The 12,006-nt window shown below is 52.6% G+C and overlaps 7 protein-coding genes across 7 annotated transcripts; 4 read left to right on the top strand and 3 right to left on the bottom strand.

The window, feature by feature from the left end:
* Nucleotide 1: 1 nt before the first annotated feature.
* Nucleotides 2-1,192, bottom strand: K460DRAFT_296167 (uncharacterized protein; the record flags this gene model as incomplete). The annotated part of the gene is made up of 2 exons (XM_040929616.1): nucleotides 2-695; nucleotides 747-1,192. 2 exons carry the CDS (start codon nucleotides 1,190-1,192, stop codon nucleotides 2-4), a joined length of 1,140 nt encoding a protein of 379 aa, XP_040783079.1.
* Nucleotides 1,193-2,297: 1,105 nt separating this feature from the next.
* Nucleotides 2,298-4,658, top strand: K460DRAFT_411098 (CCCH zinc finger and SMR domain-containing protein; the record flags this gene model as incomplete). The annotated part of the gene is made up of 4 exons (XM_040937453.1): nucleotides 2,298-3,220; nucleotides 3,275-4,003; nucleotides 4,053-4,225; nucleotides 4,282-4,658. 4 exons carry the CDS (start codon nucleotides 2,298-2,300, stop codon nucleotides 4,656-4,658), a joined length of 2,202 nt encoding a protein of 733 aa, XP_040783078.1.
* On the top strand, nucleotides 4,567-6,720 carry K460DRAFT_437679 (uncharacterized protein). The gene is made up of 2 exons (XM_040938420.1): nucleotides 4,567-5,767; nucleotides 5,817-6,720. Exons 1-2 carry the CDS (start codon nucleotides 5,037-5,039, stop codon nucleotides 6,697-6,699), a joined length of 1,614 nt encoding a protein of 537 aa, XP_040783077.1. The 5' UTR covers nucleotides 4,567-5,036; the 3' UTR covers nucleotides 6,700-6,720.
* Nucleotides 6,614-7,833, bottom strand: K460DRAFT_371708 (fumarylacetoacetate hydrolase domain-containing protein 1). The gene is made up of 3 exons (XM_040934398.1): nucleotides 7,697-7,833; nucleotides 7,257-7,494; nucleotides 6,614-7,168 (listed from the first exon to the last, which is right to left on the bottom strand). Exons 1-3 carry the CDS (start codon nucleotides 7,733-7,735, stop codon nucleotides 6,741-6,743), a joined length of 705 nt encoding a protein of 234 aa, XP_040783076.1. The 5' UTR covers nucleotides 7,736-7,833; the 3' UTR covers nucleotides 6,614-6,740.
* A 190-nt stretch (nucleotides 7,834-8,023) lies between these two features.
* Nucleotides 8,024-8,419, top strand: K460DRAFT_411095 (uncharacterized protein; the record flags this gene model as incomplete). Its single annotated transcript, XM_040937452.1, has 2 exons — nucleotides 8,024-8,107; nucleotides 8,201-8,419. The coding sequence occupies 2 exons, from the start codon at nucleotides 8,024-8,026 to the stop codon at nucleotides 8,417-8,419; spliced, it is 303 nt and encodes a 100-aa protein (XP_040783075.1).
* A 652-nt stretch (nucleotides 8,420-9,071) lies between these two features.
* Nucleotides 9,072-10,017, bottom strand: K460DRAFT_399439 (uncharacterized protein; the record flags this gene model as incomplete). The annotated part of the gene is made up of 2 exons (XM_040936238.1): nucleotides 9,299-10,017; nucleotides 9,072-9,249 (listed from the first exon to the last, which is right to left on the bottom strand). The coding sequence occupies exons 1-2, from the start codon at nucleotides 9,922-9,924 to the stop codon at nucleotides 9,072-9,074; spliced, it is 804 nt and encodes a 267-aa protein (XP_040783074.1). The 5' UTR covers nucleotides 9,925-10,017.
* Nucleotides 10,018-10,670: 653 nt separating this feature from the next.
* On the top strand, nucleotides 10,671-11,109 carry K460DRAFT_296926 (PWI domain-containing protein; the record flags this gene model as incomplete). Its single annotated transcript, XM_040929664.1, has 2 exons — nucleotides 10,671-10,865; nucleotides 10,915-11,109. The coding sequence occupies 2 exons, from the start codon at nucleotides 10,671-10,673 to the stop codon at nucleotides 11,107-11,109; spliced, it is 390 nt and encodes a 129-aa protein (XP_040783073.1).
* Between the last annotated feature and the right edge of the window lie 897 nt (nucleotides 11,110-12,006).

Here is a 12,006-nt window from a genome sequence, read left to right as displayed (position 1 = left end):
TCTATTTCCTCCCTTTGGCCTCCTCATCACTTGCGTCTCCGTCTCTGAAAGGGTCATCCCCGATCTCTACGGCATCGCCCGTCTCGGGAGGCTCATCCATATACTCCTCATCCCACGTCGTCCTCAAACTAATATCGTCCTCATCTTCCCTCAACCGCTCCGCAGCCTCCAAGGCATCCGGGTCATCCACATACTCATTTTCTAGATCCTCTATACTCGCTCTTCGAATGCCCGCTCTTTCTTCGGCCTCGAGCTGCGCGGCGCGTTGCTTCGTCTTGCGGTACATGAACCAGCCCGTCACTATGCCCGCTACTAACCCGATGGCGATTGAGATGTAGGATAGCGCTTTGGTGCGCGGGTCCATCTTGCCCCCGCTCTCGGCAATCTTTTCCAACTGCGCGCCAATGAAGATATGTAGGATCAGCTTTGGAGTCACTATAGCAGTAGCTAGTGCAAAGCTGGCCCAGTGTACGGTTGGGAATGTTGCTATGGCTCCGTTGGAGATCGAATATGGGAGGGGACACATGCGGATCATGATGAGTAGCTTTAAGCCGTCGTGCTTGAGGGTCAGGGCGAGGGCGGCGAAGCGTGTATCGTTTGCTATGAGGCGGTGCACCATATTCTTGAGAAGGGAGCGTGAGAGGAGGAAGGAGGCTGTACTGCCAGCAACTGTCGCGGTAGCGGCTATGAACCAACTGTTCTGTAGTCAGTTTCTGTCTAACATTGGGAGGTTGGTATGTACACACCCTTTAGGGAATCCGTAGACGAAGCCCGTAATAGTAAGGAGAGAAGCATATCCGATCAACGGTGGAAAAGACACGATAAAGATGGCCACCCATAGTATCAACCAGCCACCTGTGACATCCCTCCATTTCTTCGCAATCGGCAACAACGCTCCAAATATCTTCTTGTTATATACCATGAACAAGATGCTGAGGACGCTCATGACTATGCCGACGACGACAAAGAGGACTTTTTGTACAGGCGATAACTTGTTATACTGGTCGCGAACGCGGCGGCTGAGATTCGTATATTTCTCCATTACGCGCTGCTGCCATGTTGGTTGCGAATGATATGAAGAGGTGCGACGAAAGGAAGATGTGCGTCTGCGACTCCATATTGGGGTGATGCCTGTCTCTTCATCGTCGAGGGGGAGCGCCAGGGCGCGGGCATCATAGTCGGTCGCTGGCATGGTAGGCGTGTGAGGTTGAGAGTAGGCGGAACGCGACGGATGCGACGGAGAGTTGAATGGAGGAGAAGCGGTTTAGGGATTCATGCGAAGGCGTAGGGAGTGGCTTAGCGACAATTACTGAAACAGGACATTCCGTCTGTAGGATGCTTGTAAATCAGTAGTAGGAGGTCAGAGTGAGATGTTAGATGGTGAACTAGCGCTGCTGCTAGGGAGTTGCTGGTTTCATCGTCATGGGAGAAACGCCCGCACTGCCTCACTCCCCACTCTTCAGGGCTGTTTTAAGACAGTCAGACTAGAAGTTGAATCAAACCAAGCAAAACAGTCTCTCTTCCTCCGTAAGCTGCTTGTGCTCGGGGTTATTAGCAGTCATTGTTACGGTTGGCTGGCACGCGCAACTCTGGTCCGTGAGGGTGTCCAGGTACAGCTGTTACACCACATGGAAGCATCATCCAGTTCACCCACTGGCCCTACACGTGACTCAGCCTCAGCTTCGTGGCGCCCAGTGTCCTGCTCTAAACGGTGATGGATGTCTGTGTGTGCAATGTTTCTCCCGGACTACTACGAGGAGGTCTTGTTGCAGGGACACAAAGCTGCCTGCGCCGTCATCCCCGCCCAGCCATCTCACACCGACGTCCCCAGGGCCATGATAAAAGGAAGCTGTAAGCAATGTAGAGGTGCTCGAGTGAGCCGTCGGTAGATTTGGTACGCACTGCTGATGGTATTCGACGAAGCAAAACGCGGCCCTGCAAGCTAATGAACAGTCGTGCAGCATCCATCCCCCACACCCCTACCCTACCTACGTAAGGCTAGTCCTTTGAGCTTCATTCGCGCTCGCGACCCGCCCAGGCATTCACTCCCTCTGCCCTTTTGCCTTAACGGCGCACGTGGAGTGTCTCGCAGCACCTCTGCGGGACAACTTCTTGTCCTTCATTGCAGCTTCATTCCCTGATACGCGCCGGTCGCTGCTCCTCTGCCATCATCCGCAGTTCTTCTTCAGCCCGACACCCCCCAGATCTTCCGTCTCTACCTCTCCTCGACCGCGCGCCCTCCTCCCCTGAGCGCCGAACATACCCATATCCTTTCGAGTTTTTGGAACAGTCTAGTCATGGTTGCCGACGACCTATATGAGAAGTCGCTGCCTGTGCTGCAGGACGAGACGCTAGATGAGGAGGACAAAACAGACAAGCTGGAGGAGCTGCTACGCAAGGAAACCAGCCTTTCGGGGAAGTCTCTGGAGAATATCGTCTTGGATTGCCTCTGGCGCTATCGCGACGCGGGCAGCTCTTCCAGCTCCCCTCCCCCGAGTCGCCATACCATCATCCGCCGTCCTTCGCCAGCTCCGTGGCAGGCCAACCGCGCCCCGACCCCCGTGAACCAGTCGCCGCGCATGATACACCCCCCGCCCGGCTTTGGCATTGCTCCTCCTGGCTTTTCACGTGCAAAGTCTTCGAATGCTTCTCCGTTTACTTCCCCGCGACCCTCGCCGCGCCTTGCCTTTTCAAGTCCGCATATCCCGCATAGCCCCAGTCTAAGTGCATACCAGTTCAGCGAAGGCCCAACTCCCAATTCTGAGCTATATGGTGACCTCGACAGCCAGTCAGTGGACTGGCTGGTAAACGATGAGTCTGGGAGTGAGCCATCCTTGCTCGGTGACGGCACGCTCAATGGAGCCGCGGCAGAGTGGATACAGCCTCAGACCATGGATATGGGCCCGTATGATATGCTACGCTCGATCTTGAGAGATGATCGATCGGATGAGGAGATAGAGAAGGTCCTCGAGGCTAATGGCTTCGACCTCAGTGCTGCTTTGCTTGCGTTGATGGGCCAACAGTTGGATCCGCAACAACTCCCCCCGGCGACCCAAGAGCAGAGTGGCTACATTATTGGAAAATCAATGAGCCCCGCGTTTAGGCCTAGCACACCCAGCCAGCACAAAAGCAACATCGTGTGCAAGTACTTCCTATCAACGGGACACTGCGCGAGAGCAGACTGCAGATTTAGCCATGATACTAGCAAGACACTCTGCAAGTGAGTCATTTGTTTATGCATGACAAATTTGTGAATTACTAACATTGGCCCCAGATACTTCTTGAACGGAAACTGCCTGGCTGGTGACACTTGCTTGTTCTCTCATGACCCTTCAGCGCTCATGGCTCGTATGGCCATCTCAGACGTCTCCACACCCCCTTTACAAGCTGCTATACCCAACTTCCACATGTCCGACTATGATGTGTTTCCCAACCTCCACTCAAGCGGCTCTCCGTTCGGGACACCTTCAATATCAACATCAGAAGCTACCTCTTTGGAACAGCTCTATGGTTTGACTGGTGGCCCAACACGTCCTCCGCCTGGCCTGAGCCCTTACGCGAACTTCACACCCGGGGCCGGTAGCCGTCCGCAATCAAGGACTAGCAGTCGCCAGCACTCTCGTGCCCCTACCCCGTCTGTGCCCGCGGTCGACGACAACGAGGCCTTTCCTAGTTTGGGCAGTGCAGCTGCTGCGAAGATGGGGAAGCGACATCACGGTAAGCGAGGTGGTCATGGGCCCCAAAAAGATCTTTCTGGGCCGAACAACCTTGCAGACGTCGTACGCATGTCACCCTCCCCTGCTCCTGCAACTCCAGCCCGCAAAGCTCTACGAACCACTAAGAGTTTCAATGGCTCTCGTGAGAATAGTGCAGCTGCTCAGGCGATCCCTGCTCCTCAGCATATTCCGTGGTTAGAGACGGGCGAGAAGGGCAACCAGGAATATCTCAAAGCTCGCGCCGAAGCTTTCAAGCATGGCAGCCTGCGGAACAAATTTCTGCAAAGGTAGGTTTGATCTTGAATAGGTGGTAGAATGTATGCTGACCTTACTTAGTGCTGCCCAAGCTTGGAATCGCAGTGACTCGCGCGCGGCTAAAGCTCTTAGTCTTAGGGGGCAGAGCGAGAATAACCTCATGCGCGAAGCACATCGGGAAGCCGCACGTATTCTTTACGAAGAGCGGAACAAGGATGTCGACGATGCGAAGGAGCTGTATGTGGATCTTCACGGTATGTTTAGCTCATCTTCTACTAACGTACCCGTTCTGTTTCTAATATTGCCCCAGGACTACATCCAGACGAATCCGTATCCTACCTTGAAGGCATTCTCCTAAAGCACAGCTCCCACTCCCGCCCCGTCTATGCCATCACAGGAACTGGTCATCATTCCAAGAACGGCAAAGATAAAGTCGGCAAGGCTATCCGTGGCTTTCTCAACGAGTGGCGGTATGCGTTCCGCGAATTTTCCGTTCCAGGGGACCGCAACAATGTCGGTGGCATCCTTGGCATTGACCCAAGTAGCTACGATAAAAGTATTGCAGAGCGGCCGAAGGAGGCCGAAGCCGAAGCCGAAGTAGATAGCGCGAAGAAGGATACGAAAATAAGGATCATGAAGAGAGATGAGGTTTTGGAGATGCCCAGAGGGCCTAAGAGAGATGCTTGATAGTGATGAGTGGAAAGCGGAAAGACCTAGTAGGTAGCATGAAATAAGAAAGAGTCTGACTTCACGTTTCGTCTTGATATATTGTTTGCTGTATTGTTCTTACAACCTGGGATCTCTCGTCATGTTGTGTTGGTTTCCATCGATGGATGGTGCTCGGTGAGGAAGGCGCGTTCGTCGTCGTGCCTCCCTCTTCCAGCACACCTCGTAATCACACCCGCATTCCCTACTCTCATTCATTCCCCACATCTCTCGCGATTACTTCCGTCTTGCTACCGCATTCTGTCTACTTATCTCATCCACTGTAGCTTTCCTTTCGCCTCAAATCAGTCTGCAACGGCTCTCACTTTCACTGATCGAGCGGTCAACTTTGCCGCAGTCATGACACCGCGGAATCCTAGCACTACCTCGACTGACACTGGGCCGCAACGAATGTCTTTCGCTACGGCTGAGGCACTGCTATGGGGCCCGGAATTGAGGAAGCAACATGAGTGGCTTCTCGGGGAGATGCGAGCACTTCAAGGTCAACATGAAGCGTATAACGCTCGAATACAGACAACCGAAGCGGCCGCAGAAGCTGCAGAGGCGGCTACTTCTCGCATGCGGCATATGGAACAACAGATTGCGGCCATGGGGGTGGTAGATACCGACAAAACCTTCGAGAAGTGGGCCACGGGGGAGATTACTCGATTGAGGAACTTTGCAGATAGGAATCAGGCTGTCTACCAGAAGCAGATTGAACTCGCGAAGGAAGTCTCGGTTGTCGCGGACGACTTTGAGAAGATGAAAGATGTGCCTATTAGTCTCAAAGGTCTTGTACGACGTTTGGAACATCTTGAGTCTGGTCGAAAACAGGATGCGCATCAGATCAAAGCCCTCGAAAGGGAGATTTTCAGCCTCAAGACTATGCACCAGAACTCAGCCATAAGCAACATTAGCTCAAGGGCGAATATCAACCATAGGTCAATCTCTGGAAAAGCAAATAGGCCACCGCATGTAGAGGATGTCGAAGACTTGGATACTACGGAGACCGAGGACGAGGGACCCGTTCTTCCTCGAAGATATATCGAGGAGCGAATACAGGTGCCTCGAAGCCCTGAGGCTGGGCAGAAGTGAGATAGACGAACGACATATGATTTCTATGTTCACTAACATCTACAGCACCTCAGATACTATGTTTGGTACATCACCTACTAGATTCCAGCCAGCTGTATCGGCTAGGCTTAGGCTCTTCAAGAGGCCCTCAATTCATAATTCGAAGTTGCCGAGAGTACATGAAGACGGACAGCACAGAGCGCCCGCCCCTAGACCAGAGCCGCATGCGCCTAACCCTCCCGCGACACAATTAGCCCATAAGGCGAGCCCACGGAAAAGGAAGTATCCAGACGATGAGCACTATACTCAGCGTATGACCCGTTCTCAGGCCAAAGGTCAAGAAAATGATTCCAAACAGCCCCAACTTCTAGGGGCAGTCAAGATCACCTCGACTGGGGCATCCCAAGTGACCAGCAAAAGTCCGATAAAGCGGACGAAGGCAGATGTTGCTCTAGCACCAAGCAAACCGACTCCCAGCAAGTTGACACAAGTCATTGCTTCGAGTCCGACAAAGCGAAAGAAGCCTAACGTTGCTCCACTTCAACAGCCAGTAGGCCCGCAAGCTGACAATAGCAGCATTTATTTACCACAAAACGCAGCAGACCGAGTCAAGACTTCGCCCCGAAGAGCAGCAATCATATCGCCATCCAAAGCCCCAATTCGGCTCAGCTGTAATGCCTGTCATCGAAAGAAGACCAAATGCGATCGTGCTCGACCATTCTGTGGTCAATGTGCAAAGCGCTCACAGCGGCACGCCTGTCAGTATGTCCAGTCGCCTGTCGACGAGACTCAGATAGTCTCAACATTGCCATCAAGCCCTTCGAAGAAGACCATACAAGCAAATGCGTCTGTAGATTTGAGCCGACCCGGTTCTGCAAGAAGAGTAATGCCAGAGATCACCGATTATAACACCTACTTGAAAATGAAAGCAGACAAATCGATTCTTTGAACAATATCTGATTGAAGGCAAACAAGCTGGTAAAGGCTTGATTAAGTCTCGCGGAACTCATATAAGCCTTCACGATCTGCAACTGGTACCTCGAGGTTTGCCTCTTCGATATCCTTTCCGTCAACCTTCAACCCCGCCCTCATAACGTCCCCCGTCTTCACAGCCCCGACACCCTTTGGCGTACCGGTCAACACGATGTCGCCTTTCTCCAGTGTCATCACCCTGCTAATATCGCTCAACTGTCTTGGAATCCGGAAAAGCATCAGCTCGGTGTTGTCGGACTGCTTCACTTCGTTATTCACAGAGAGCCAGAGGTGCGCTTTTTGTGGGTCCGGTATGCGATGTTTGGCGATGAAGTTACTGATCGGAAGGAACGTGTCGAATCCTTTTGCGATGGACCAGGGCAGGCCCTTCTTTTTCGCTTCATCTTGGACGTTTCGCGCAGTCATATCAATGGCTAGCACGTATCCTGCGTTTCGATGTTAATGGAGATCTCTCGTATATGTACGAGCATAGAATGAAGCGATCAAATATAGTCACAAATAAAATGAAAGTACCTTCAATAGCATCTAGCGCTCCCTTTGTGTCCTCAGGGTGCAGATCCCTTATCGTCTTGCCAATGACGAGTCCTAGTTCGACTTCATAGTGCATTGATACACCACGCGGGCGGAGAACGGGGCCAGCTCCTGGGAGTAGAATAGATGACGGGGGCTTGAGGAAGAAGAAGGGCTGCTTAGGGGTGGCACTGGAGAGCTCCTTAATGTGGTCGGCATAGTTGCGCCCTATGCACATGACCTGGGGGAATGTTAGGGTGGTGTCTCAATGGCCTTCAAAAGTTCTCTCTCTCTCTCTCTCTCTCTCTCTATCTCTTGTACCATACAACAATCGTACGCAGCTCTTGGCCTGAGTCCCATAGCTCTTTCAATGGCACATATTATTCGACTCCTTCATGTGACGTTCTTTCAATACATCCAGGTCCAAACCAATAATCACGTACCTTGCGACAATTCGCCCTGATTGCCTGTATACTCGCCATGTCTTCCCAATTCCAAAATAAACGATAATGTGCAGAGAAATTTAGACAACACAGAAAAGCGACACGCACAACGACGAGCTTGACGTTGAGCTCCTGAGTCCGGCCGACCTACCGGCAATTAACGGATTTTGAATTGGACCCTTGCTCCGCTACGGAACGTAATCCGCGAAACGTCAGAGCTTCCAATCCATCCCACTTCAACAACAACCAGCAAGCAAGCTATCGTAGCAAAGCGCTATAGTAATCATCACCCGATCTGTAGTCAGACGAGACTCTCAGTTTGGAACAATGGCTACGCAAGAACAAACTCCCCGAGAAAACACCATGCGGCTCGCAGAAATGCTCTCCGACCTCGTCTCGTTGCGCGCCTGTGTACGTTCATTCCCAAGTCCCCCCCACTCCCTACCTCCAGTCTTTCCTTTATTCTTTGACTCTTTGAAAATACCTGCTTACCCACACACCCAGGATCCCAGCGCTGCACTCGCCCTCGTATCCGCGCGCCCCTCCACATCGCACCAAGATGCAAACACGACTATTCCGAGTGAAGAGGAAGATGTGGATCTGAAGAGAGCGAAAGACTTGCTGAAGCTGCATTATGAGGTCAAGGAGGCGCATAAGAGGGGGCAGCTGAGTAATGGGTTGGATGAGGCGAGACGGGCGGTGGAGAAGGCTGTTGGGGGATGAGACTGCTGCGTGTGAGCGTCTTTTGAGGAACAAAACAATCATATGGAGGATTTGGGCATTGAGGCCCTTTGACAAGAGGTAGACGCGCTTGGTAGGCGGAGGAAGAGCATTTATTTGATGTGCGGGAACATTGGGAAGAAAGACAGCGCGGGCGGAAAGCAACATTGGGACATGTCTGCACGTTACGAGGCGGAAGGGAAAGTTGTCGATACTCACTGATCTGGATTTGAGGATTTACGGGTCGTTCGTTAGCTATACGCCAGGCTTCTATCCACCACGCACTGGATCGACATGTCCACCGATTCGTACTACCTAACGGTAGGTTTCACAGATGTTCACGACGTCTTTGAACGGGGCTCCAGGAATCCTAGAGATTAAACAGTTGTTTGGATGTAGAGAATGCCACGGCCACATGCTGGAAGGTCAGCTTACCAGCGACATCACGGACTAAATGAATGTCAAGGAGATAGAGTTGGAATAGGGATTACGAGTTCAACTCCTTGTGTTGAATTGAAGTAATAAGCGCACAACATTAGGCGTACAGTTGTATAGAGAACAACAAGAGGGACAGATTTTTTCGTGGTTACATGCTATCGTCCCGGTATTGAGAGAGTAATTCGCGCCACAATCCAAATGCAAATTGTCAACCGCATCATGCTTCAACGGCCTTCATCATCGCTCCAACGATAGGTTTGATGTCCACGCCTTGCTTCTGCTTCTGTCGCAGATGCGTAACGATCGGTGCCGCTTCCTTGGGGCAACGCAAAGTTGCAATCTTGGGCAGCACTATTGCCTTCAACTTGTCACGCTTCCGTGCCTTTGCGGTGGCGCTAGTGCAAGTCAGTCGCCAATGTTGCGGAAGTCCTCTAGAATACTTACGTAGTTGCTGTTCTAACAGGTGCCGCGGGTAATATTGGGACTTCCGCACCCTTTTGCAAGGGCTCTAGGATTGGCGCAGGTTCAGTGTCCTGAGGTGCTTCCAACTTTTCAGTCATTGGCTCAGGTATTGGCTCCAGCGGGAGTGCTTGAGGTGCTTCAGACGCCGCGACCACCGGTTCGGGCTCAGTTACAAGTTCGGGCTGTGTGGGTGCCGGCGCCGGTTCAGTAGCTGGTTCTGGCTCTGGTTCGATTTCGGGATCAGGTACAGGGCCAGGCGGTTCAGGGGTTTCAGACGTCGCTACCATCGGGTCAGGCTCAGATACTGGTTCGGGATTATGTGCAGTCTCGGGTTGTTCAGGGACTTCAGGTGCTGGCGCTGGCGCTGGCGCAAGTTGTGGTACTGGTTCGGGCTCAGGTATAACTTCGGGATCAGGTATATGTTCAGGCTGTTCAGATACTTCCGGAGCCGCTACTAGCAGTTCGGGCTCATACACGGGCGCGGGTTCAAGTGCCGGTTCGGGCTCAGGTACAACTTCGGGATCTGGTACAGGTTCAGGTTCTTGAGTGGCTTCAGGCTCCTGAGTCGCTGGTGGAGGTGGGTTTTGAGGCTCAACGAAGTCCGACATTGCAATCTGATGCCGAGATCGCGAGAGTGAAGGGCTAATAATGTGATATATAGGTAGCGATGATCGAACTAATGTAAGAATGAACCTCCAATTGTCGGGTGAATGCTAAAGGAGAAGTAAGGTGAGACCGTCTGCTCTTATGTGTTGTTGTCTTGCATGGTTAGAACACTGGTTAGAAGAAGTAGTGACCCGGCTAGAGTTAGGAAGTCGCATATAATGTAGGTAGGCACAGTATGAGCTGCATTGCCTGTCTGACATAGACTCCTATCTGAGGAACTTCCCAACCAAGGAGCCCGGATTGGTTGTATATGCATCGCTATAGTTGGTACTCGATCACCTAGGCTGAAGATATCGGGGCCTAGAGAATAGACGATTCACTCGCGTGATGCCACCTGCAAGTATGCTCTTGCATAATCCAGAGCACCATGTCTAGAAGGTGGTCTCAATAGTTGATTGTCATATTGGTAATCTGGGCCACATCTTGAACGAGCAGAACAAGTTGAGATTGTGATAAGATGCTGGATAGCTTCAACCATTGATAGATAGGTTGGTGAGTAAGATGCGATGTGCGGTCGACTATCATGCGGGAGTGGGTGAGTTGTAGTCGCGGGTCGTGCCTGACTGACGTAATCCCGGAGGATATCCCCCGAACTGCCGATTACCTCTCAAGCTCCGGAGCTCCCAAGCCTCTCACCTACTTCGACCAGTCTTCTTCTGCAATTGCACCCTCCTACTTTATCGCAAGTATGGCGCTCAGCATTGACCAGAAACGCCTTAAAGCGACTAAGTTCCCGCCCGAGTTCGATAAGAAGGTCGACATTGAGAAGGTCAACATTGACTTGATGAAGAAGTGGATCGCCAACAAAATCACCACTATCCTCGGCGATGAAGACGACATTGTAGTTGAGACATGCTATAACCTAGTTGAGCAGAATCAGTTTGTCAGTAGATCCCCTCGCAACGCGTGGTGACACGAACTTACCTATGCAGCCAAAAATCAAGGAGATCCAGATCCAGCTCACAGGCTTCTTGAATAAGGAAACGGCCGCGTTCTGCAAAGAGCTATGGGACTTGATGCTCAGCGCGCAAGACAGTCCAATGGGCGTACCGAAGGAGCTCCTAGAGGCCAAGAAGCGAGAATTGCAAGAGGAACAGGTAAGAGACATCATGGCTGCAGGATTCTAACAGTGCTGACAGTATGCGTAGCTTTCGAAAGCTGCCGCCGAGGCACGCCTGCGCGAACAAAAGGAGCAGGATAGCATGGTAGACTCTTTTCGTCGAAGCGACCGTCCAGAGAGACCCGACCGTCCAGAGAGACCCGAGCGTGGACGTGGAGGTGGAAGAGCCCGAGGAGGAGGAGACCGCCGGGGAAGAGGTAGAGACTTTGATCGAGGGCCGCCACGACGTGATTCAAGATCACCGCCGTACGTCGCACAACTTTTTGTGGAGAAAATGCCCCTGCTAACATGTGACAGCAGACGGCGGTCCCCACCACCCCGTCGAGAGCGCGATATCTATGTTCCTAGTGGTGGAGGTCGAGGTCGTGGACGAGGAGGGCGCCGTGATAGATCTCGTGAGCGCCGTCGCTCGCCATCGGGCAGTCCTTCTGCAACTCCACCAGCTCGTCGCGCACGCCGCTCACCTTCATCAGATCGCTCACGAACCCCGCCCCGACGGCGAGTACGACGATCCCCTTCTCTTGATCGCTCAAAGTCCCCCCCGCGGCGCACGCGACGTTCTCCACCTGCAAGATCCAGGTCTCCACGGGCAGGACGATCAGGTCGACGGAGAGACAAGTCATGGTCGCCTAGTCATGACAGGAGGAGGTTACCTAGGCATACTTCGACATCTGCCTCCCCAACAAAGAAGTCACGCTCACCAGCGCCCAGGCTGTCAAGGTCACGATCCCGAACACCACCGCGCCGTCGTCGAAGATCTCCCAGTAGCTCACGATCTGTGACTCCTGTCAAGGAGAGACGCCGCAGACGTTCTCCTTCGTCTGAAGCAGACTCGCACGGTTCGCGTGCTGATATCAAGAGGCGAAAGCGTTCGCCTAGCTCTAGCAGGTCGAGGTCACCTAGT

The sequence above is a fragment of the Cucurbitaria berberidis genome (genome assembly GCF_010015615.1).
Source record: "Cucurbitaria berberidis CBS 394.84 unplaced genomic scaffold K460scaffold_7, whole genome shotgun sequence".
Lineage (NCBI taxonomy): Eukaryota > Fungi > Ascomycota > Dothideomycetes > Pleosporales > Cucurbitariaceae > Cucurbitaria > Cucurbitaria berberidis.
Note: the sequence above shows the minus strand (reverse complement) of the source record. Positions and strands in the feature narration are given on the sequence as shown.